Source organism: Epinephelus lanceolatus, chromosome 23, assembly GCF_041903045.1.
Source record: "Epinephelus lanceolatus isolate andai-2023 chromosome 23, ASM4190304v1, whole genome shotgun sequence".
NCBI lineage: Eukaryota > Metazoa > Chordata > Actinopteri > Perciformes > Serranidae > Epinephelus > Epinephelus lanceolatus.
This window is the reverse complement of record NC_135756.1, coordinates 28,140,870-28,164,000: the sequence shown is the minus strand read 5'-3', so window position 1 is coordinate 28,164,000 and position 23,131 is coordinate 28,140,870. Positions and strand designations below refer to the sequence as shown.

Here is a 23,131-nt window from a genome sequence, read left to right as displayed (position 1 = left end):
CTGCAACCTGGATAAAATGGATTGATGGATGGAAAGTCCTCCATAGCAATACTAAAATGCAGTGCATCTTTTCACTCTGCCTTAGATTTAATTTTAATGTGACATGGACAATTCATGTCTCAAAGAAGAACAATTTAGTCATTTATTACAAAGAGAATTACATAATAATCGTCCTTTAACACATTTTTATTGAATTACGACAATAATTGCAAACATAAAAACAACATGCATATAACAATGAACAATGTGCATTTATTTTACTTTCTCTTGATTGGATTTGTTTTGATTTAGCCATTTAAAATCTTCCATAGAAGACAGTTAGGATAACCCTGAGGACAAGTTCCCATCAAAATTGACTTATGAGCTCCTTACTCTTCATTATTCTGCCATCTTTTCCTTATTTAGAGAGACTTTTGTTATGATTTCATTTCAGCAGCAGTGGACTTTATTTCATCTTTAAACTTGTTGCCACATTTTGAACCTTAAATCTTAAATTCATATTCTATAGATTTTCTGTATCTGTAGTGTTTTGCAATCAGACATTTCCAGACATCACAGAGGTTGCGTATGTGATGATGTTATCAAGAATGTGACGCTGCATTCACTTGTCAATGATCACTCCTCTCAGTCTGCCATCTGCTGGACAGGGAGGTCAGGGAGGTGTTGACTTTATTGTGAGGCTGTAGTCAGAGCTCCTGTAGTATTGGATTGTACAGAATGTACAGGTACTGTAACTGGAGATGGACAGAACATTATAGATACCTTTTGTTGCACTGGCTCATGCAGCTGATTTCGCTATACTTTCCCTCCCCCCTCACACACACACACACACACACACACACACACACACACACATTCTACCCTTACAAAAACACCCAAGTCACAGCTGTCAGAGATGATGACAGTGTTACGTGTAAAGTCTCGGATGATTCCAAGCTAAACACACTTAACTTGAAACGCAGTTTGATTACCAGACTGCAGGTTTGACTTTGCTCAGCTTAATTTGGTTGTAAATGTGGAACAGTATAAAGGATCTCTGCAGTAGCTGAGTTATTACTCGACAGATCTGGGCTATTTCCCTTGAGCCAAAAGGGGCCTTCCTCAGATGAAGTGTTTTCTTTCTCAAAGGCTCTCGGAGTGCTCAGTAGTGTACTGCCAAAGCTGGAAGCCAGAGATTATACACCATGTTTGGAGTCAGAATTTTAGCTTTTACTTGCTTTTATTTGGCTCAGTTTCTGCACTTTACAATGTTTTCCAGCCTCTTTTGGGAAACATTCAGTAAGAAATCAGTAGGATAATCAATTGGTGCTGCAGCTTCATTACTGAAGTTTGTAGTTGTTAAGAAACTGCTGTATGTGTGATATTATTTTTTTGCTAAGTGTTCATGAATAGCTGTTTATCATGATACTGCACGCCTGGCCAGACTAGGCCACAAAAAGAGGTTAATTAAGGTAAAAATATAAACTGAAGTTGTCTTCTTGCAGCCTAATTTCCGGAAGAAAATGTTGCCATTATACATTTCTGCAAACCATGACTATTTGCATGGATCTGGCCCACTTCACTGAGCTGACTGGAAATGGAGTTTGACACTTCTAGCTGATGTCAGGCAATCATGTCAGCGTTTCTAAATTAATGTAGTTTATGAACTGACTTTGTCATCAGGAGGTGGAGGGATGGTGAATTGTGTGTTACCTGGCTGAGTCACCTGCCAAGGTGTAGATAAGTGCAGACTACTGTTCGACACCAACAAACACACAACAGGATTTGATTTAGCAGGTCTTCACTGTTTTTCCACTTGATTTTTAGACACCAAACTGGGGTATTATGTAGCGACTTGTTAATAGATATGTGAATTACTGATAGTATACATTTACTTCATTGTCATTTGCAATTTCTTTCAATGTGGTTTTTGTCTAACAGGTCACATGACCCTTACATGAGACACCTATTGCCAATGCATCTTACACCCTAATGAAGTCTCTTTAGTCAAAACACATTGGTTTATCCATGAATTGATAAAGGATTAGTAACTACAGTGCCTCAGGTGCATTTTTGGACTGCTTGCCTGTACCATGGACTTTACGTTAAGTGAGCTGGCCAGTCAACGTATTTCATCTTTATGTGACTATGGCTGCCTTTACACTACCATGTCTTGATGCCCAATTCCAATTTGTTGCTTATATCCGATTTTTCCTGACTGCTGTTTACATGTTACTCACCTTATTTTTCACGGAGACATGGAGGCAAAACAGAACGCAGCCAGCTTCTGTTTTTTTGTGCGACACTTCCGGTCCAGCACTCTTGACCACTGTGTAAATGTCCCACGGTATTTGCTACAGCGACATTACTGCACGCATGAAAATGTTTACATTACTGAAAGCAATTTTAAGGACTAACTTTAAATATTTGAAGTTAATCGTTAAAGAATAAATCACCTAGAAAGCTGGCGCTGCTCCACATAATTTAAAAGGTAACTTAGCCTACACAGAGCGGTGGGAATGTCCGTGCAGCTGCAGACGGGTGCGGCTGGATGATTGATAGGTACATGCTGATTCGGGTGCTATCAGAGCCAATCCGCGCATCACTATGGCTTAATAATTAACTCAGTCAATAAAAACAACCCGTCCTGCATTAGGAGTGTATGTCGCTGACAGAAAAAAAAAAAGAAAAGGAAGAAAAGATAGAAAAGCAGCGTACACCTCATATATTTATTTCTCACAGTTGCGTCTGTGTGTGTGTGTGTTGAGGGTGCGAGCCGCAGCTTCAGCTGCTCAGGTAGAGAGGCTGTGTAGCCCGGTGTGTTTTTTCGCTTATTCGCTTATTCGATCTGTGCCACTTGAGAGGAAAAAATCGGAATTGGGTCACTTGAACCATGTAGTGTAAAGTAGGCTTATGTACCCTATCCATGAAAGGCACCTGATTTTTTTATAACTACCTACACAGTGCCTTAACCCAGTGCAACAATCCTTATTTTTTTCCTCACCTTTTTCTGGAGATGGCTGTTTCATCAACTTCTGGGGCTGCTGATCTAAATGGTGATACGAGGCTTAACCTGTTTGGTGGGGTCCATGTCATTGGTCCGACATCCCATTAGTCTGACGGTCCACAGTGCTGAACGGCTCCCGGCGGGCGTATTGCTACCTTGATGGTGCGCCGCGACCGGCTTTGGGTCAGCTGGGAAAGGCTTGAGGCGAAGCAGGCTCACAGCTTATGTGTTTGTCACTTTCTTTTTCATTTTAACCCACACCATGATCTTTTCCTGACCCTAACCAAGTGGTTTTTGTGCCTAAACCTAACCAGACCTTAACCACAGGGCTTCATGATGATTTTGGAACAACGGGACTTCGGAACAATGAGTTTAATATGGTCGGAACAATGGGCTGTCGGACCAATGGGCAGTTCCCATTTGTGGTGAATATCAGTCGTTGGAACATACATAATATAAAAGCTGGTGTACTGGTAGTGAAATGAACTTCAATCAGAAAGCAATCTACTTTGAGTAAAATGTTTTTCCTTGTGTTCTACCAAAATGAATCACAACCAGCACTCCAAGCAAACAGGCCTGGGACATCAGTGTTACTTATCATCAGATGAGACAACAATGTAGTGATAGCGTCAATATACCTGTCTGAATATTGTGACTGCTGGATCTTCTATGTCAGAACAGCATTCCTGCCAGCTGTGTTAGAAAGCTACTGACGGCTCTCACTGCAGCAGAACAAGAAATGTGTTCAGCTGGACGCCTTTCCAAGTTCATCGCTTGACAGCAGATAAGCAAGCCACAGCTACTGATAAAAAGCATTAGGTGTTGCTTCCCTGAAGGTTTCTGGTCCTAAATACAAACTAATGCCAATGCGGACAAACTCCTGACAATAAAGTGCAGAAAACGACATATTTAATTTTATGAAATCAGTGTTTACTTACTGTTGAAGTTGTTGTAGGAGAAACAGCAGCAATGATACTCCAGCTCAAGCCCAATTTGCATTACAAATTTCTAGCTAAGCAGCTTAAACATTACAGTTCTTCACATTAGCGATACCACTGAGCTGGCAGCCCCTGGTTTGATGGAAAGCTGTCAAACAAAGCCTGTGTGTCACAGGGAAGTGACCTTTGCAGCTTTGTTGCACCGTGTCATCATAGTTTTGGTTGCTCCTCCTTCTTTTGCACTGCTTTGCCAGACTTGAGAAGCATCTGTACAATGCCAGATCAGTTTTTGATGTACTGTGTATATTTTATGATCTATAAATAAGGGTCCCTGCTGGTTGATTAAAAACTGGAAGGATAAAATAATCAGAATAGGTGAGTATATGGTCCTGCTACTGGATCGCCACCTTTGCCTGCAGCAGTTAATACAAGTTCTGCATTAACTTAAAAGCAAATAGAAGGGCACAGAGGAGGGAAAAATAGAGGAACAGAAATCTCAAACAAAACTGCTCTGCCTCTGGCAATAGTGAGAGTTTCATTCACTGTAAGTTTTCAGGGTCTTTAAATGCTTAATGCTTTTTTCTGGTGACTTTTGTTTTTAGTCTCTGAGGATGCCACTTAGAACAACTGTTATATAGAGCGTTAGCTGAGAAGATTGTACCTTACTTTATGTGTTTGATGAATGCTGCATAGTGTGACTGAAATGCCCTTTATAGGCAGATAGATAGACAGATCCGACTGTTCGACCAGTTGTTTTGCTTTGTGGGTGGGGTATTTTATCCTGATTTTTTTTAAATTAGATTTCTAAAAATTGAAATGTTTTTTGAAATTTTTAAGATTATTTTCTAAAACACAAAAATACAACTTTGTTACAGTAAGGAGAACAAATGTAATTTGTTTATTTCACTCCTAGATAACTACAGTGGAAATTCAGGAATTCTATTATGCTGTTTAAGTGTAAAGCTATTTGAAAACTACTGTAAGTCAGTATGGAGAGTTAAGGCGTTACATACTGATATACTTTGGTTTCTCATTTTATAGTTAATATTACAGAACATTTAACGTTTTAAGTTCCACAACAGTCCTGTTTTGATGTGTTTTAATGCATCTGTGATAGACAATTAATTGTTCTTTTAACAGGCTGGTTGTCCTTTTCCCTAAATTAGCAGTGCAATAGTTGTATGGAATAATAAGCCTTATTGATATAGTTATATAGTTATAGTTTAAAGGAGTCATTGGTACCCACAGAACCCATTTTATTCAGATATCTTTAGGTAAGAGTTTAAAGGATCCCTTTAAAAATGCCTTGCGGAGCACGGTCTCACTCCGCTGTCATTGAAATCTGGTGCTTAGGCAGTGATTTGCAGCGTCAGAAACCAACAAAAAAAAGGCAGCCTTTAACATCAGCACGATAAGCTGCCGGTTGCCGTTATAGTTTAAGGGCACCCAGTGGTGTCAGGGGGACTCGTAGTGGGACGAGGATGAAAGTTAAGGTGGCAAAAGTCCAAGTGGTGCGGTATCAACAAACACCGACTTTCATCTGAGAGAGTGGTGTTCACGTCCTGTAAGATTCCAAGGCCAAACCCTGTTCTTTTTCCTAAACCTAACCACGTGTTTTTGGTGGCTAAACCCAACCATGTATATTTGTTGTTGAGGGGAAAAAAAATGGCAATAGTGCGACGTTTATTTTGAAAGAGATTGTATGTAAACTTTAATTTCCTGTGAATCGGAAGTTGAAAGAAGACAATGCAGGTAACAGGCAAAACTCGACACGGTGTCCCAGAACGTCAACAACCAACTCACCCAGGATACCTTGCATGTGGTATGTGGACGTGGAAAGTCCATGACCAAAACGTCAATATGTGATGAGGTCAGAGTGAGAATGTGTTGCCATGCCATTTGTTCCCTTGCCTAAATTTAACCTAACTTCAACTGTTGTTCAAAGAAGAACCCTTATTAAATGAAAACAATGTCATCTGATATATACACTACTGTATATAGCACTGTCAAGTGTCTGATCATGTGAAGTGACGATGGTGCGCATTGGAGTCCATCCTACCTTTCTTAGCCAATATTGGTACCAATGGGTGCCTTAGGTTGTCAGGTTGCAACATCTTAATGACAGTAATGTCGGAATCCAGTTATATTCGTTGGGAGGCCCAGCCCCCCCCCCCCCCTCGGCCCCGGCCCTCCCTGAAGGCGTCATTGGACAGTTATGTCATGCATCTCCGTGGTCTTCTGATGAACTTCTAGCGACTACTTTGTGGCATTTTCATCAAATTATTATTACAGTAATTATGCTTTTGGGTTTTGAAGCGTCCCCGTGGTTCTTAATAGAGACCTATTTTATGACTTCTTCATCTTGGTACCACTTCTATTCCCACAGGAGCTTGACACTGCGACCTCGCCAGCCACGTGAAGCAGCCACGCCTGCGGTCGTGCGTAAAGACTGCAACATCAACCGCGGCACGGGCAGAGAGAGAGGCTGACATGATGGAGCGGAGGTGAGCCGGTGCGGGGAGCAGCTTCTCAATGAACATCGTCTGAAAGCGAGTGCAGTGGGTGGAGTTTTAGGATGCTTTAGGTACAGTAGAAGTTGTTGCCTTCACACGCCGAAGCCATGCGTAATAAGTGTGACCGCCGCCGGTGAGGAGGATGCTGGAGCATGAGGCAGGAGCAGACATGCGACTGGTCCGTCAGATCAGCGCAGGTATGAAGATCCAGGCCGGGGGGGAGCACAAGGGCTGCGGCAAAATCGGAGAAAATCAGGAGAACCAGGTCATCTGTTTGCAATGTCAAGAGGAGGTGGTGCGGGTTTGTCCGGGAAGCCCGCGGAGTCCTCGCCGCGCCATCGCGACGCGCCTCTCCTCCGGATCCGCAGGTAAAGGCTTCCTATGCACCATATGGGACCAGTAAACAGTAACATGACTTATTATATGATGTGTCATCACATGTGTAGTTCATATGGCTTCCTCAGTTTATCCTAATTTCACTGTTGAGTGTGGGCTGGAATGAGGGTGTGGCGCCCCAAAATGCTCCGGATGACTGCTTGGGACAACTCAAGACTTAGCCTATATATTCTCATATGAAAAATGAATGGAGCACCTCCCTTAATGAGTTATGAATAACACCAGATAAATAAACAAGTCTGTGAAGGCACGTGGTTTTAAATTTGTGTACAGGGACCACCAGGGTCCTGAGCAAAACAGTATGATTTAGAAATATTTCATTTTCTTCTGCCAGGAGTTAGAGCCCCTTTCATGACAATCTCTAACTTGAAACATATTCAGTCTTTGTTTACACACGCGCACACACACACACACACACACACACACACACACACACACACACACACACACTACACTCTATTTTCTGATTACAGCTGCCTGTGGGTGAAAAGATCATTTAGAGGCACTGCTGCTGCATCAGAGTATGTTGCTTCTTATCTGCTGCTTTTAAAACAGTAGTCTATCTATCAACCTGTGAAGCTGCTACAGTCAGTAAAGATAGCGGATGAACCTCATTGTGAGTGAAATGACTTTGCACACAAAGCTTGAATGATGTGAAAACATTTCCAAAGCTTCATCTGATTATACATTATGGGTGTCACTGGAAGCTGCTCATGTGGATTGTGAAACGTGCACGCTGACTTCTCATAACTTTGATAATAAATGATACTTGCAGGTTTATCTCCAAACATGGAGGCAAATGTGCCAGCTAACACTGAAAAGACTCTCGGTCAGTGATGAATGTCTGCACTGTGCTGCAGTTGCTCTTCTTTGACGGGGCTGTAGATGTTAGATTAGAGTATAAGGAAATGAGAGTTTTCTATAAAAGTTGCAAAATGAGCAAAAGCATTTGTATTCAGCTCTTAGTCCAAGGCAAAATAATGTTAGGCTGCACCTTAGAGTAGTGACTGCAGTGCCACGGGAAGTCTTTTCCTCTGCTGAGGCAGATTAATCATTTAACCTCTGTCTCCCTTGATAACTTCCAAATTAGCCCTTTACTTTCTTGCTATATGTGGAACTATATGTGGAACCTCAGTGATGGAGAGCAGTGTTTCTCGTCAAGTCATTCAAGTGATTCGATACTGTATATTTACGGGACAACTTTCCATGATGGCAGCGAGAATGACACACAAGGTTGATTGAAGCTGTAATTCATTATAGTAGCACCTTGTACACTGACAAATACATCGAAAAGTTGTGAAGGCTGCAAAGAAGAAATTATTTTTTAAATTTTTTTTCTGTGTTAATATCGTATATTATGTAGATCTGACCTTAAAGCTGCACTGTTTGATATTTTTATATTTACATTGGATAGTAGGACAATGTGTAATGTGTGAGGTGTTGCTCGTATGACAAACCAACAGAGAATTACTGCTTAAATTTGCATTTCCCCTCAGCTGTATGAATCATTGTCTTTCACCTCATTGTTTTGGTTTGACAGACATCGGCATCATACGCAGCCAGTTGTTATAGTTTAATGGCGCCCAGCGGCATCAGGGGGAAATGTGGCAGAACAAGGATGAAAGTTAAGGCGGCGAAAGTCCAAGTGGGTGGGCGGGAGCGGTGGTGGATGGGTTCAACAAACATCAACTTTCACCCGAGAGAGCAGTGTTCGTGTCCCGAAAGATTTTAAAGCCAAACCCTGTTCTTTTTTCCTAAACCTAACCACGTGTGTTTGTTGTAGAAGGAAAAAAAACATCAAATCACGGTGTTGTATCGATGTAGTGCGTTTATTTCCTGTGAAAACAGAAGTGTATCTTGAAAGAAGACAACGCATGTAACAGGCAGAACTTGACACGGTGTCCCAGAATGTCAACAACCAACTCACCCAGGGTACCTTGCACGTGGTATGTGGACGTGAAAAGTCCATGACAAAAACGTCAATATGTGGCGAGGTCGGAGTGAGAATGTGTTAGCATTCAATTGCCAAAGAGCCAAATATGCCCCTTAAGGAGACAGATCCAAAAAACCTAGACGGAAAGTATTGTCAGAAACATGAATCTTATATCCTGTGCCATGTCTGTTGGAAAGCTATACTATGCATGATTTTCCTAAAAATAAAAAATGTATAGACTCATACAAAAGTAATTCCCCTCAATTGTCACTCATGACCCACTAGAAGTATATGATGGTATATTTATCTGCAGAGACCTTCTGTATTACCCTCTGCCTGTATTTTCTTACTTTCTTCTTACTTTACTGTGGTGGGGACGTTCCTGGGCACAGCACATAGATGAGGTCGGGAATTTTTAAAAAGGCAGCGACCAGTTGCCAGGCCATAAGCAGCACACATCTGAGAGGTAGCTACGAAAATTGTGCCATTGAAAAAAATGGAAATGTAGCAAGGCGACACCTCAGTTTGACAAAGCTTGTTCTAAAACAAGAGTGAATCTAGGGTTTACTATAACTTTTCACGTTCCCCGGTGATGTTTGCACACAATAACCGGCAATTCCTGCATTTACCTTTAATGACTTAGCAGTGGTTTTTAGTAGAGCTATCCTTGGGTTTTGGACTGTTGGTCAGAAATCATGATGTCAACAAAGAAAATATGTTGGCCATTTTTCACCATTTTGTGACATTTTTTTTTTTTTAAATGGTCTGCCGATTAATCAGTGATGAAAACAATAATCAGTGGCAGCCCTAGATACTACCTTTTGCTACAAAACTAGTTACAAATCCATAAAATAAACCTGACTATAATCTACTGTACTGTATAGTGTTGTATACGTGTAGTCATGGATGGATTACTGAATAGGCCTACTGGGCACAGGCTCAGGCGCCCAAAATCTCAGGAGCCCCCCCCCCCACTCCGGCCTTCATCTGCAAAATGTCACTCAAATTACCAACCAGAAAGAGACACAAAAAGACCACACATACCACTTTTCCACCAGCATGGAAACAGTTCTGTTCCAGTTCCTGCACCTAATTTTGAAACGTTTTGAGCATTTTGACCAAAAAGAAATTGGTTCAGAACCCCCCAAAAAAGAAGAAAAAAAAAAACCCCAGCAGCAGTGCAAACAGTGACAACATCAGTGAATGTGTCATATTACAGATTGGAAAGAGAGAATGGAGAAGTCAAGTGAGAAATTGTCAGACAAATAAAGTGTACAGTTGTCTCAGTAGTAACGCGTTCAAGCTTGTTTTTTGGGTGAAAACAAATATCTGTAATAACAGATTAGATAGCACAAATGTTCCAAATATTTTCAGGATCTGTTAAAGAACCAGAGCTAATTTGGAGGAAAGGGGCTAAAAGACAACCTCAAATAAACACAAAATGATAAAAAATGTGCATAAGAACTAAAGAAAGACACAAAACAACAACAAATAATGCAAAACTACCACAAAGTCTGTGTGTCTTGCTTTTGTGTTGGAGAGGTTGTGGGGCCTTTTACATATCTGTGCCCAGGGGCCCATTGTCTCATAATCCATGCATATAGTTGTGGTTGTGTGCCAGTAAACTTGCAAGAATTACCTGCTGCGCGCATCTCACCATTTCAATCACATTCCATATGTATTCTTTTATTGTGCTATGCTGGCCTAACACTCATCAGAGACTGTAGCTACTGTGAGATTGAATTGGTATGTTATAGCCTCTTAATCAAAGCGTTAGGGGTTGTAAAGGCAGATTTGCAGACTGGGGTGCATCCAGATCAGTAAGCGACAAAACAGCTCCTGCAGGGTTTGAGGCATCCCTCCCTTAACACTGTCAGGACTAGTGAATAGTTTTCTTTCTCTAAGACTTTCAGGGTTATGGGCTCAATCACTGCTAGTGTTTTATTCACCGTGGATGATTTCATTCCCATCATAAATTGGTAGACTAAGGCATTAAAGCTGCCAGACTCATGGGTTTTATTTTCTTCTTACTTCTGCCAAGGTCAAGGGTTTTTCCCCTTGTGTGGCTCAATGTGTGGAGCAGGGCACTAACATTGCAGGATTAGGGGGTTCATTCCTGTAACACTGCAGGGTCATGGCTTTCCTCAAACCCCCAGGACCAGCACCAGGCTTAGTGGCTTAGTGGACACATTTGGAACTGTAGGATATATGATACAGAAAAACTTTTTTTGCTATTACAAAGGCAATGGCTGTAAAGGTAACAAACTGTAATGGTGACCTGTACTAAAAATCCATGCCTTTGTTGTAGTGTAAGTTGGATAACAGAATCTACATGTGTGATCTCTCCACCTGTCACAGACCGTGAGCCCAGCAGTAGCAGCTACAATGCTTCTTCAGGAACCTTCTACAGCTGTGTCAGTCAGATCACCATCGGTAAGTGCACTTTGTTCGAGACTCACTGAGCTGTTCTTGTTAAACAGGAAAAATGCTTTGCAGGTTTCCTAATGTCTCATATCTGGACAGTATAATTTTGTATCTGAAATCCAGAACTTAAAATGATGATTATGAATTTGTAAATGTCTTTACATGATGTATTTACCTTTGTTGCATAATTGTAGCAAGTTATTTACTATTTTTACCGCTGTAGTTCAATATTGGTTACACGTTGGGTTTTCCCCTACTCCATCTGTTTGTATACATATTGATAAGACGTAAGACAAGGAAAACCAAAGAAGTCGCTAAAACAAAATCTAAGACCGAGCACAAATACAGATATAGCTGCAAGCGGCAGTTTTGTGGTTCAAGCCAGCCATGGACCCTTATATCTTGAAAGCTGGGTCATCAAGAACTCTGACACTTAAACTGCATTAAAAACAATAAAAAAAATTTATGACAGTCAGACATATGCTCATTCACTTAGTCCAAATCTCTACTGGGCCACGCTCTTCTTTGGAAACTGTGTCGCTTCCTATTGGTCGGCTGCAGAAACGTTTTGGGGGCATGCTTTAATGGCTTAGTTAAAAAAGTCCACTGAGTTTGGTGATGTTTGAATGAACCCTCACTAATTTATGGCCAAATTTTGCAAAAGGCCATTGCACTTATTTGTAAGTGATGGTGCTCCCTATTGACCACTTTCAAAATAATTAAATACACATTGTTCATGGTTATTATTTAACATACCCTGCGAGTTTTGTAATAATTTGACAATGAGTTTCTGGTTTATAGTCAGATTTTGGTCATCCAACGCCCATTTTTTGTATTTGTGATGCCCCCTTAGTGGTCAATTTCAATTAATTTAACAGGATACGTTCCGGATACTGCTTGAGACATTGCTTGCGAGGTTTGTGATGATTGACCCAAACATTGTGGAGTCATTTGCTGAGCCACGCCCCTCTGAAGTTCATTGGTCAGTATCTTCAAAACACAACCAGATATCAATAACAGTTAAAGTGTTGGTGATAATATTCTGGAAAAAAAACTCACATTCTGCTGATTTCAGGTATATTGTCAAATATTTTTGTGACATTTGATTAAAAATGAGATGAAACAGAAAATGTTGTTCATACAGTAGAAATTACAACAAGATAATGCATATCACTGTGAGCTAACTGTTAACTCCTTCCTACCGGTGGGAGCGCCCGCGACCCCATTTGCATATTGATTTTTAAATGCCGGTAGAATTGTAACCAAATAAGATAGAGCAATAATTCTTTTTGCATTTTAAAACCGGAGGAGTTACACTAACATACCATGCATTCATCATGTCCCAGAGTGCTGTTTCCTTGCACTGATAGGTCTGTAGAAATACAGTAAAAAGCACACAGAACAAAAACATTATAATCCTGATCGCGGGTATTCACAGCACTTCCTATGCTGGACTAAGCGTCTCACCACACACTCGCACACATATATTTATGGAACCGCAACAACCCGGATGCACGAAACGGCTTTTCTCCTGGCACAAAGCTTTCGAGCTAATTACAGTGTTGGATCAAGATTCAGTCCGCTCATTTGGTCCAGTTTCTAACAAGAGTGGAGATGAAGCCAACTTCATCGAAGGGAGAGATCCTTCCTATGACATGTATGTATATATTCATGAAATATTGTTTGTTTTTGAGTTAGAGTAAAGTAAAGAAAATATACAGTACAGACCAAAAGTTTGGACACACCTTCTCATTCAATGCGTTTTCTTTATTTTTATGACTATTTACATTGTAGATTCTCACTGAAGGCATCAAAACTATGAATGAACACATGTGGAGTTATGTACTTAACAAAAAAAGGTGAAATAACTGAAAACATGTTTTACATTCTAGTTTCTTCAAAATAGCCACCCTTTGCTCTGATTACTGCTTTGCACACTCTTGGCATTCTCTCGATGAGCTTCAAGAGGTAGTCACCTGAAATGGTTTTCCAACAGTCTTGAAGGAGTTCCCAGAGGTGTTTAGCACTTGTTGGCCCCTTTGCCTTCACTCTGCGGTCCAGCTCACCCCAAACTATCTCGATTGGGTTCAGGTCCGGTGACTGTGGAGGTCAGGTCATCTGCCGCAGCACTCCATCACTCTCCTTCTTGGTCAAATAGCCCTTACACAGCCTGGAGGTGTGTTTGGGGTCATTGTCCTGTTGAAAAATAAATGATCGTCCAACTAAACACAAACCGGATGGGATGGCATGTCGCTGCAGGATGCTGTGGTAGCCATGCTGGTTCAGTGTGCCTTCAATTTTGAATAAATTCCCAACAGTGTCACCAGCAAAACACCCCCACACCATCACACCTCCTCCTCCATGCTTCACAGTGGGAACCAGGCATGTGGAATCCATCCGTTCACCTTTTCTGCGTCTCACAAAGACACGGCGGTTGGAACCAAAGATCTCAAATTTGGACTCATCAGACCAAAGCACAGATTTCCACTGGTCTAATGTCCATTCCTTGTGTTTCTTGGCCCAAACAAATCTCTTCTGCTTGTTGCCTCTCCTTAGCAGTGGTTTCCTAGCAGCTATTTGACCATGAAGGCCTGATTGGCGCAGTCTCCTCTTAACAGTTGTTCTAGAGATGGGTCTGCTGCTAGAACTCTGTGTGGCATTCATCTGGTCTCTGATCTGAGCTGCTGTTAACTTGCGATTTCTGAGGCTGGTGACTCGGATGAACTTATCCTCAGAAGCAGAGGTGACTCTTGGTCTTCCTTTCCTGGGTCGGTCCTCATGTGTGCCAGTTTCGTTGTAGCGCTTGATGGTTTTTGCGACTCCACTTGGGGACACATTTCAAGTTTTTGCAATTTTCCGGACTGACTGACCTTCATTTCTTAAAGTAATGATGGCCACTGGTTTTTCTTTAGTTAGCTGATTGGTTCTTGCCATAATATGAATTTTAACAGTTGTCCAATAGGGCTGTCGGCTGTGTATTAACCTGACTTCTGCACAACACAACTGATGGTCCCAACCCCATTGATAAAGCAAGAAATTCCACTAATTAACCCTGATAAGGCACACCTGTGAAGTGGAAACCATTTCAGGTGACTACCTCTTGAAGCTCATGGAGAGAATGCCAAGAATGTGCAAAGCAGTAATCAGAGCAAAGGGTGGCTATTTTGAAGAAACTAGAGTATAAAACATGTTTTCAGTTATTTCACCTTTTTTTGTTAAGTACATAACTCCACATGTGTTCATTCATAGTTTTGATGCCTTCAGTGAGAATCTACAATGTAAATAGTCATGAAAATAAAGAAAACGCATTGAATGAGAAGGTGTGTCCAAACTTTTGGCCTGTACTGTAAATATATGTATATATATATATATATATATATATATATATATATATATATTCATGAAAGACATCTTGACATGTCAGCAGGAAAAGCACAGGTATAAATAAAGAAATGAATTCCATGTCGCTGTTTCAGTTTCAGGATCCTGGTGCTGTTAATGCTGGCTCACTGTCACACTGTGATGACTTAATGTGATGCTTAAACAGAACAGAGCATCATTACTGTTATTAGTAACACCTGCGCTTTTCCTGCTATGTCAAGTCAAAGTGTCTGCTGTGACATTAAAACTTGAAGTACCAAATGACTATGCAAATTAAAGCTGTGCAATAAAAACAGCAATGCCTGGTGTGAGTGGGTCAGTGATGACTTACAGTAAGATTTTAGAGAGCGTACTGCAGTACAGTATGGTGCTGTCAGTTCTAAGCTCACTGACAACACGCCGAGGGGATTTAAATGTTGAATTTTGCTAAGCGGTAAGAAAATTAAAGATTTCCCCTGACATGTTACTTTGTCTGAATGTCAGGAGCTGGCGACAGGAAATAGCGCGTTGTTGATGTAGCTGTCTGAAATAATTTCCCTGTCTGTCACAAAACTGCAACCTCTGGCTTTTTTGAACATTCAGACCTTGCCTTTTGACATTTTTTCGATGAATATTACAGCCTGGTTAGTGAGAGAGGCTGTATGCTGGAGACTGTGACAGCTGAGACTGTGGGTTCAGCTGAGGCTGTGCTGCTGCTGCTGCTGCTGCATGCAGGTGTTTCTCTCTTCTCTCTGTGCTAAATAAAAAAAAAACTAATGAAGTGCTGAGGGAGAGCTTTGGACCATTGAGACTCACCCTCTTGGTTTTACAAAGGGAAAGATCTATAGTCTTGTCCTGCACTCTGACATCAAAAAGTTAGTGTGCCGCCCGTGATTTAAAAGCCCTGGCCTTTGTTTGGGAGGAAAATACTAGTCAGCATCACTGTAGGTTCTTAAAAGTTCTAATCGATTATAATCTTCCATCAGTTCCACCCTGCTTTGTTGTTGTTGGAATTTACTGCGGTTGTGCAGCTGATAGACAGAGCTAATCTTCACCCTGAGGCAGGGATTCAGTCAAGGATGACAAGAAAAACAAGCGCACCATGCTGAAACTTATACAGCACTGACTGATAACAGCTACACACATCCATAGAACTGAGAGTGAACTCAATTTAGGAGACATTTCCAGGAGCTATGAACATGCTCAGATTTTCTCTTGCATCCCTGGAAATGATTGAATTCATGTTTGGGGCAGTAGCTGTACTGGAGGAGTGTGTTTTTTGGCGTTCTGCTGACTCTGCGTTTTGGTTATCAGGTTTATTCTGTGAGTTTCAGAAGGATATCAGGGAATTTCAGGTTGCAGAAATAGAATTTTATTGACATTTATCTAGTTTATTATCATATAAAGTGTCTGGCTTTCTTTCTTTTAAAAACTTATTTGTATTGGTGTTAAAAAGTGAGTCCATGTTGCAGGGGATTGACATTGCTCATGCTTTTTCAGATTGAGGCTAAAGAGGTCAGTGGTTGTCGGACTGTCACACAGCGTCTGAAACTGTCTCACCCTGCAATTCTGCAACGTTGAAATTAAGGGGACTGTGTCTGATAATTCTTGAAACATTTTTTAACAGACAATCTAACAATCGTGTCCACGTAATGAGGCAATCATTTTTGTTGTTGTTGTTATTCTTCACACAAATAGTTCTTTCACTTTCATGATTCATCACATCTTTCCCAAGCCACAACCCTTGATGGCTGAATAATGAAGCCAATGCTTAAATGCCAAAAAACTGCAGTTCCTCTAATGGCCATTTGAGGCTGGCTCCAAAAGCGAGTTAATCCCCATAGACCCCCATGTTGAAATGCCCAACTTTACAGCAGAAATAAACATGTTTTGGTCTTTCTAGTGTCACCTGTTGAAATTTTATTAAGGCTTAAAGTTTTGCATAATTAAGGGCAGGCTGATTTGAGTGGCAAGCTGTCTGCAGATAGTGTCCTCGGCTATGCCTTTTTCCTGGTCAAGAATTATGGAGGCTGTGTTGGCATTTCTAGATTAAAGTTTTGACTGTATTTTGGGTATAGGAGGCTTGTCTCACGACACAGCACGGATACCCATTCATAGAAAAAGCAAGTTTAAATCAATCGGAAGTGCGAATTGACTTTTTTTTTCTTCAGCAAAAAAATACACATCATTGGATTTAGGCAACAAAAGCACATGGATAGGTTTAGGCAAGAAAAGGAAGTGGTTAGGTTTAAGGAAAAAAGAACAGGGTTTGGCTTTAGAATCTTACGTGACAAGAACACTGCTCTCTCGGGTGAGTCAGTGTTTGTTGGACCTATCCACCACCCCTCCTGCCCTCTTTCGCTGCTTTAACTTACATCCTTGTCCTGCTATGTTTCCTCCTGACGCCGCCGGGTGCCGTTAAATAATAATGGCAACCGGCCGCATATCATGCTGACATTAAAAGAAGCCTTATTTTGTTGGTTTCTGACATCGCAAGTCACCGCTCAAGCGCTGGATTTCAACGACTATGGAGTGAGATCAGGCTCTAAAAAGATGGGGAACACTGTAGCTGCCTTTTGAAACCAAAATAATACAGTATGCACCTTTTAATAATAAAATGTAAGATTATATATAAAACAACTAAAACATGTAAGCATAATTCATATTGAAAACATAAAAAAGGTAGGGAACAGTAGGAAGAAGGACAGCCTCTCCCACATTGTGAAACGTTATAATGTTTTTGTCCAACTTAGTATATAAGCTAGTTACATTTTATTTACCTTGATTTGGACATACAAGGTCCGGTGATTATCTTGGAGATGGTGGAACATAATCGAAGTGTTTGATCACTTTGCAGTCACTTTTTGATGTCATGCTTTACAAATTGAATATCCAACTTCTACTTCCTGGTCATTTTGTAGATATCCAAATTAGTGATGGGAAGATTCCTTTCACAGCTTCTGTTCCTTAGACTTGATACATGTAAATGTATTGAACCTTTAGAGTTTTGCCACATTTTGCCACCAAGGGTGTCAGTTTCTGTTACACTCCGTTAGTACATGCACGTTTGACAGCTAGTGCTGCCTGCCACAAGAAACTTCTCTTCAGTGCTGTCTAGTCATGTATAAGTTTACATCAATAAAGCTTCATTTAAATGCATTTCAGCATCCTGCGCAGGCCATGTAAGCTTCTTTGAGGGCAAGTTGCACTGCAGATGTCGCAGTAACCTCCACAGCCTTGTGCTGCATTCATATGATGTCAGAAAAATCTGAAAAATTAGTCCCCGATCATATTTCATCATTTATTTGTTCCCTTTGCTCTTCGTTATCAACATGTTTAAATGCTCTGAGCAATAAAATACAACATATTGTCCTAATAGCGTCCATGCTGTTTCTATATTACAACTTAAACCTCATTAACTCACTAAACTCAGAAGAATGATCATCAGAGGAGCACATGAATGCACCATTGGCCTTGGGGCATCGATTTAAACGGCCCTTGTTAATTTACAATCACGCCACTGTGCAGATTTTTGAAGAAAGAGAAGACGACACTTCTGTCACCTCACAAACAAGTACAACAACCAGTTTAACTCTGTCAACCATCAATGCAGCTCAGGAACACCATCCTCCTTCTTCTAGCCTCCTGGCTCCTCTAACTACAGCCGATGATTGTATCACTATCTGCAGCTCACATTAAAAAATGAAAAAATGCGGTGAATTACACTCTTACACTTTTGTTTGTGTCTTCCTCTGACTCCAGTTGTTCTTTTCCCTGAGACAACATGACATTTAGCAGGCTGTTAAAGTGGGAAGCTGACTGCTGTAATGCTATTTGTGAAATATAACTTTTTTCTGTCGGGTATTCAAAGTAGGGGGCGACTATTGATACAAAATAATGTTTTATGGTGTACAGTAAAACATCTAACTTCTGTGAAGTTATCTATATGGTATATAATGTATTGTCTAAATAAGGAGCCCATGCTTGTATGTATGTATGTATGTAGGCCATTTAGCCCAACAGATGTTACAGAAATACGTTCTGACCGCATCGATTTGTCATCCTGGGCAAGCAGAATACGAAAACTGTCCCAAGTGGAGTCCAACTCAATCGCATCTCATTCACTCACAGGCAGTGTGAGCGGTACCCTAGAGTAACCGCGACTGGGAGGAGGGATTCATGAGCACTCAGACGTTACATATCAACCACAACCTCAATACAATCGGTACATATCGGACACTTAAAAGAGTCGTTAAAAAAGATTTGTTCTTTCATTTGTGACCATCACTAATCCAAAATGTTCCCATGCTACCAATTTAAGGAGCCTTTTTTGGCAGATATAAGACTGGAATGTTAGTTGCCTCTGACAATGTTACAGCTCTTCTTGATATTGCATCACTGTGACATTACGTGTTCGCAGTACTGGCTAAATTGGTTAATCGTGACATCCCTCCCTGTGACCACAAATTACTTTAAAGCAGATGAAATTTCTCATGAACCCCATGATAATATTTATCCAAATCTAGACCACATTTTGCATCTGATAATCATGGTTATAAAAGAAGCAAAAATGAAAACCATATTGAGAGGGGTTATTCCGTAAATTAGCCATCTTTGAATTATTTATAGTCACCAGAAGTATGAAAACTATGAGTTTGAAATACTGTACATGTGTAGATGTCCTTTTTATTTTTGACATTTCCAATATAAATGATCAGGAATCGCTTAGTGGTGTCCACATAAATGTAATGAGCTTTCCCCCTTCTTCTTGTTTACGCAGTATGTTTTCTCATTAAAGAAGATCTGTAACAATCGGGGTAAGGTAACAACATATATTGTTAATTGGTGTCAATTTGTCAGCCGTCCAACGCTGTTGCTTCGCCATGTACAAGAAGAAAGTGCAGAAGAGATATTCTTTTTATCTTCTGGCTATTTTATTCAGCTGCACCTTCAGCACATTCACTGTTAAAACACACTCAGACACAGTGGACACATTAAACACTCCGACACCAGCCCTGTTTCCACCTGAAGGACTTCCACCGCAAGCCTCTCAGAGATCATTGCAGAGCTGAAACTTGTTAATGCACAGTGCAGCGCGTGACCCGGATACCTGCACCTGCATTTGTTGTCTTACATCTCAGGGTGTCAGGAAGTGGAAGTGCTACATATCTGGGTCTCTCTCTCTCCTCAGAGAGCCACGCGGGCACTTTTTTCTGATGACTGCGACATAGATATTGCTTAGAACACACTATGTCCGAAAAGGCTGCGCGCACCATGAGTTTTGGAGGTCGTTTGGATACATGCCAGGTGTAGATTACCACCTCAGCCCCTCCCGCCATTTCAGGTGACTTTCATGGGATGTTGAGGACTGTTGGCTCAGTGCAGTTCTTTATGGCTTTTTTGAATTGTGTTACACTATAGGTACCTGGAGCAAGTTTCAGCACAACCCTTCAGTTTTATGGAGCCAAAATCACTCAGTCGACGACTCGGTGGTGTGTTGGACAGTTCTACAAATCTAAAATCCACCAGCCTCAATGTTCACCAAGAAGCAATTTCTATTATAATTTTAATACTTTATGAACTGCAAGAGCATCACTTTTTCTGATTGAGGGAATCCATCACCAGGGTTTCTTGTGTTTAAAGGACCTTTTCTCAGTCAGATTCCTGCTGTGAGTAATGAGCTCCGACAGTAACACATTTTCTGCCACAGTTGAGACAGTTTGGATTATTTTACATGAGAGATTTCTGCATTTCAGTTGGGGTTGAAATCAAGTGGCAATCTCTGGCGCTGAAAAAATGAAGTGCCAAAAAACGCAGTTCCTTAAATGTCACTTGAAGCTAGCTCAAGTAGTAAGTGAGTAAATCCCCATAGACACCCATGTTAAAATGCCCAACTTGGGGGCGAACTATTATATAAATCACCTAATTACATTTTTTAAGGCTTAAAATTATGCAGATTTAAGGATGGGGCCGCTTGAGTGACAGGCTGTCTGCGAGGTGTTGCTATGGTCTAAAAAATCAAGATGGCGACAGCTGAAATGCCAAACTTGAGTCCACAAACCAACAGGTGATGTCCCAGCAACGTCCATTATATAGTCTGTGGTTGAAATAGGCAAGGCTCAGTTTGGAAACTGTGATGTCACAAGTGGCCGTGCACCAATCAAGATTTAGCAAAATTTGAAAAGAAAAAAGTTTGGTTATGTCGCCAGGCCACTGTTAACTAAATCTAATCAAACCACAACCACGCAGTCAAGAAGAAGCACATTAGCTCCATCACAGTGTTTTTCATTGTAATACTTTTTTTTAGGTTGGCTTTACAGTCTTATGTCTTATTTTAGGTTTTAGTTAAATTCAGTAATGAATGAACCCAGAATGCAGCACACAGACTAAGAAAGCAGATTTATTTCAAACTGGGATTTTTAGGCAGGCAGGCAGGTAGGCAGGGTGGACGGTGAGTGTTAGTTGGGCTGATCCAGTGGCTGAGGAGTGGGAATGGGGAGCTGAGTTTAAGCATGAGCAGGCAGGCAGCAAATCCAGAGTGACAAGCTGGCAGGCGGAGATGAATCTGAGCACAAGGAGACAAAAGGTAAACTCAGGAGCAAACACAGGAATCTAGGCAAAAAAACAACTTTGGCCTGAGAATGTTGCTACCACTGTTGTAGACGAACCGATCAGGTGAAGTCTGGGTGGAGAGTCCGGGTTGATTACTTACATGATAAAGGTAAGGGGTGCCAGCTGCCAAGTTCAGGAGCAGGGGTAGCCACACACACACACACACACACAAACATAGAGACACACAGGGAGGCAAGAGGGCAGGGACTCACAAAAACACAAGGAACTTTGAACAGACTGGGGACATAATGTCCATGTCCACTTGGAAGTAAGTTTAAAGTAGGAGGGTGGGACTTTAACATATGTATAAATGAATAGCCGTAACATTCAAGCCCTTGCCAAACGAGTTCACACAATGCTGATTAAGCCTATCGCCATCAGGGAAAGCTCTGTATTTGGCAATATACCAGAGTTTTGTATTGGGTATTCGTGCATTTTGCATCAACTAAAGCAAAAGGAGCAAAAGCGGGAGAGATAAATGGATTTTTTTAATGTTTGATTTGTTTTGTTTTTGTTGTCTTTTTCTGTTTGGCACTCCTTTAGCTTGTTATGCCTCCATGTCGGTGATAGCCGTGGCCAGAGGTATTATGTTTTCAGGTCGTCTGTCCTCCCATCTCGTGAAAGCAATATCTCAAAAATGCTTTGAGGGAATTCCTCAAATTTAACACAAGTGTCCAGTTGGATATAACAATGAACTGATGATGACCTTACATGCATCTCATTCTCGTGGATGTGATATCTCAAGAACGTTTAAAGGGATTTTTTTTTTCTTCAAATTTGGCACAAACATCCACTTGGACTCAGTAATGAACTGATTTGAATGTGGCAGTTGATGGTCAAACGTCAAGCTAACTATCTTAAGTGTTCATATGCTTATTTTGACAAGATTTCTGACAAATGTCAAATAGGATAAAATGATGACAGTGTTGACATTTTAAATCCAAAAGGTCAAAGGTCAGCTTCACTCACAGTTCACTCTTCTGGCCATTAGTCAATGTCATATCTCACGAATGGAGGGGGAGACACTTGGTTGAATACTGAGGTGGAGGCACTGATCTTGGGTGTCCACCTTAAAACAGTGCTGATTGTACTGCTGGGGGATGGGGGTGGGGGGCAGTTGAAGCATCCATGTTTTCATAGACATGGGTGTTAACTTAAAGTGCAACTTGAATTCTACTTTTCTCAATACTTCATCTGTATGTGTGTCATTCTGATATTTTCTTGTGTATGTTGACACTTTGAAAGAAAGATTTCAAAAATAAAGAAAGTGGGGAGAGACCATAGCGACGGAGCGGCAGTTGGGAGTAGGATGAAAGCTACTGCAGCAAATCCTAAAAAGCATCCAAAGCATCAGTCTCTGGAGTGCATGTCTAAAAAAGACACTCGGCATTCAGAAGAAGAATTGAAGTAAAAAAAGACTTGTAGAGAGTGCTCCTGGGTGTGGAGGAGATGTGGCAAGCTCACCTGCAGACATTTGTTTGAACCACACATCAACAATGTTTATGTAGTAGACAAAAGTTCCTCTTTCCTGCTCCAAAGAGTATCTATTATGCTCATTTTCAGGCTCATACTTACATTTAAGGTTTCTACTAGAATATGTGTACATGCTTAAATGGTTACTCCTGTCAGAGATTCCCTTTTTAGCGCCTGTCTCTTTAAGCCCACCAATCAGAGCATTTCCAGGTCCTCTGTACCTCGACTTTCTACACCATCATCGCAGTCAAGGAATGACTGCAATGGAAAACAGTGGCACTTTCTACTGTGAAAAATGACCAATAAAAGCTTCTAATCACAAGCGGACATGTTACAACAGGAATTGAATTTGAAACTGGGGAGAAATTAACAGCATATATGAAAAATGTGAAAAAACATAATAGGTCCCCTTTAAGTAACCAAAATGTACCACTGTTGAATCAACCAATCAGCTTGTTTGACACTCGGGTACACACTCACTTCTTGTTATTGTAAT

At 41.0% G+C, this 23,131-nt stretch overlaps 2 protein-coding genes across 11 annotated transcripts in view; one reads left to right on the top strand and one right to left on the bottom strand.

Annotated features, from left to right (window-relative positions):
• Window positions 1–4,084, bottom strand: part of LOC117249124 (NXPE family member 3-like) — a 41,192-nt gene extending 37,108 nt beyond the window's left edge. For all 10 annotated transcript variants that reach the window (XM_078165171.1, XM_078165173.1, XM_078165167.1 and 7 more), the window contains exon 1: window positions 3,925–4,084. The gene's annotated coding sequence lies outside the window, so the exon portion shown is untranslated. The remainder of the gene's footprint in view (window positions 1–3,924) is intronic.
• Window positions 4,085–6,436: 2,352 nt separating this feature from the next.
• The window catches only part of LOC117249264 (anoctamin-4-like), a 78,820-nt gene continuing 62,125 nt past the window's right edge, over window positions 6,437–23,131 (top strand). Inside the window, exons 1-2 of the mRNA XM_033614796.2 lie at window positions 6,437–6,805; window positions 11,125–11,199. Of these exons, the coding sequence (XP_033470687.2) occupies window positions 6,580–6,805; window positions 11,125–11,199 (301 nt within the window). The 5' untranslated portion in view covers window positions 6,437–6,579. The remainder of the gene's footprint in view (window positions 6,806–11,124; window positions 11,200–23,131) is intronic.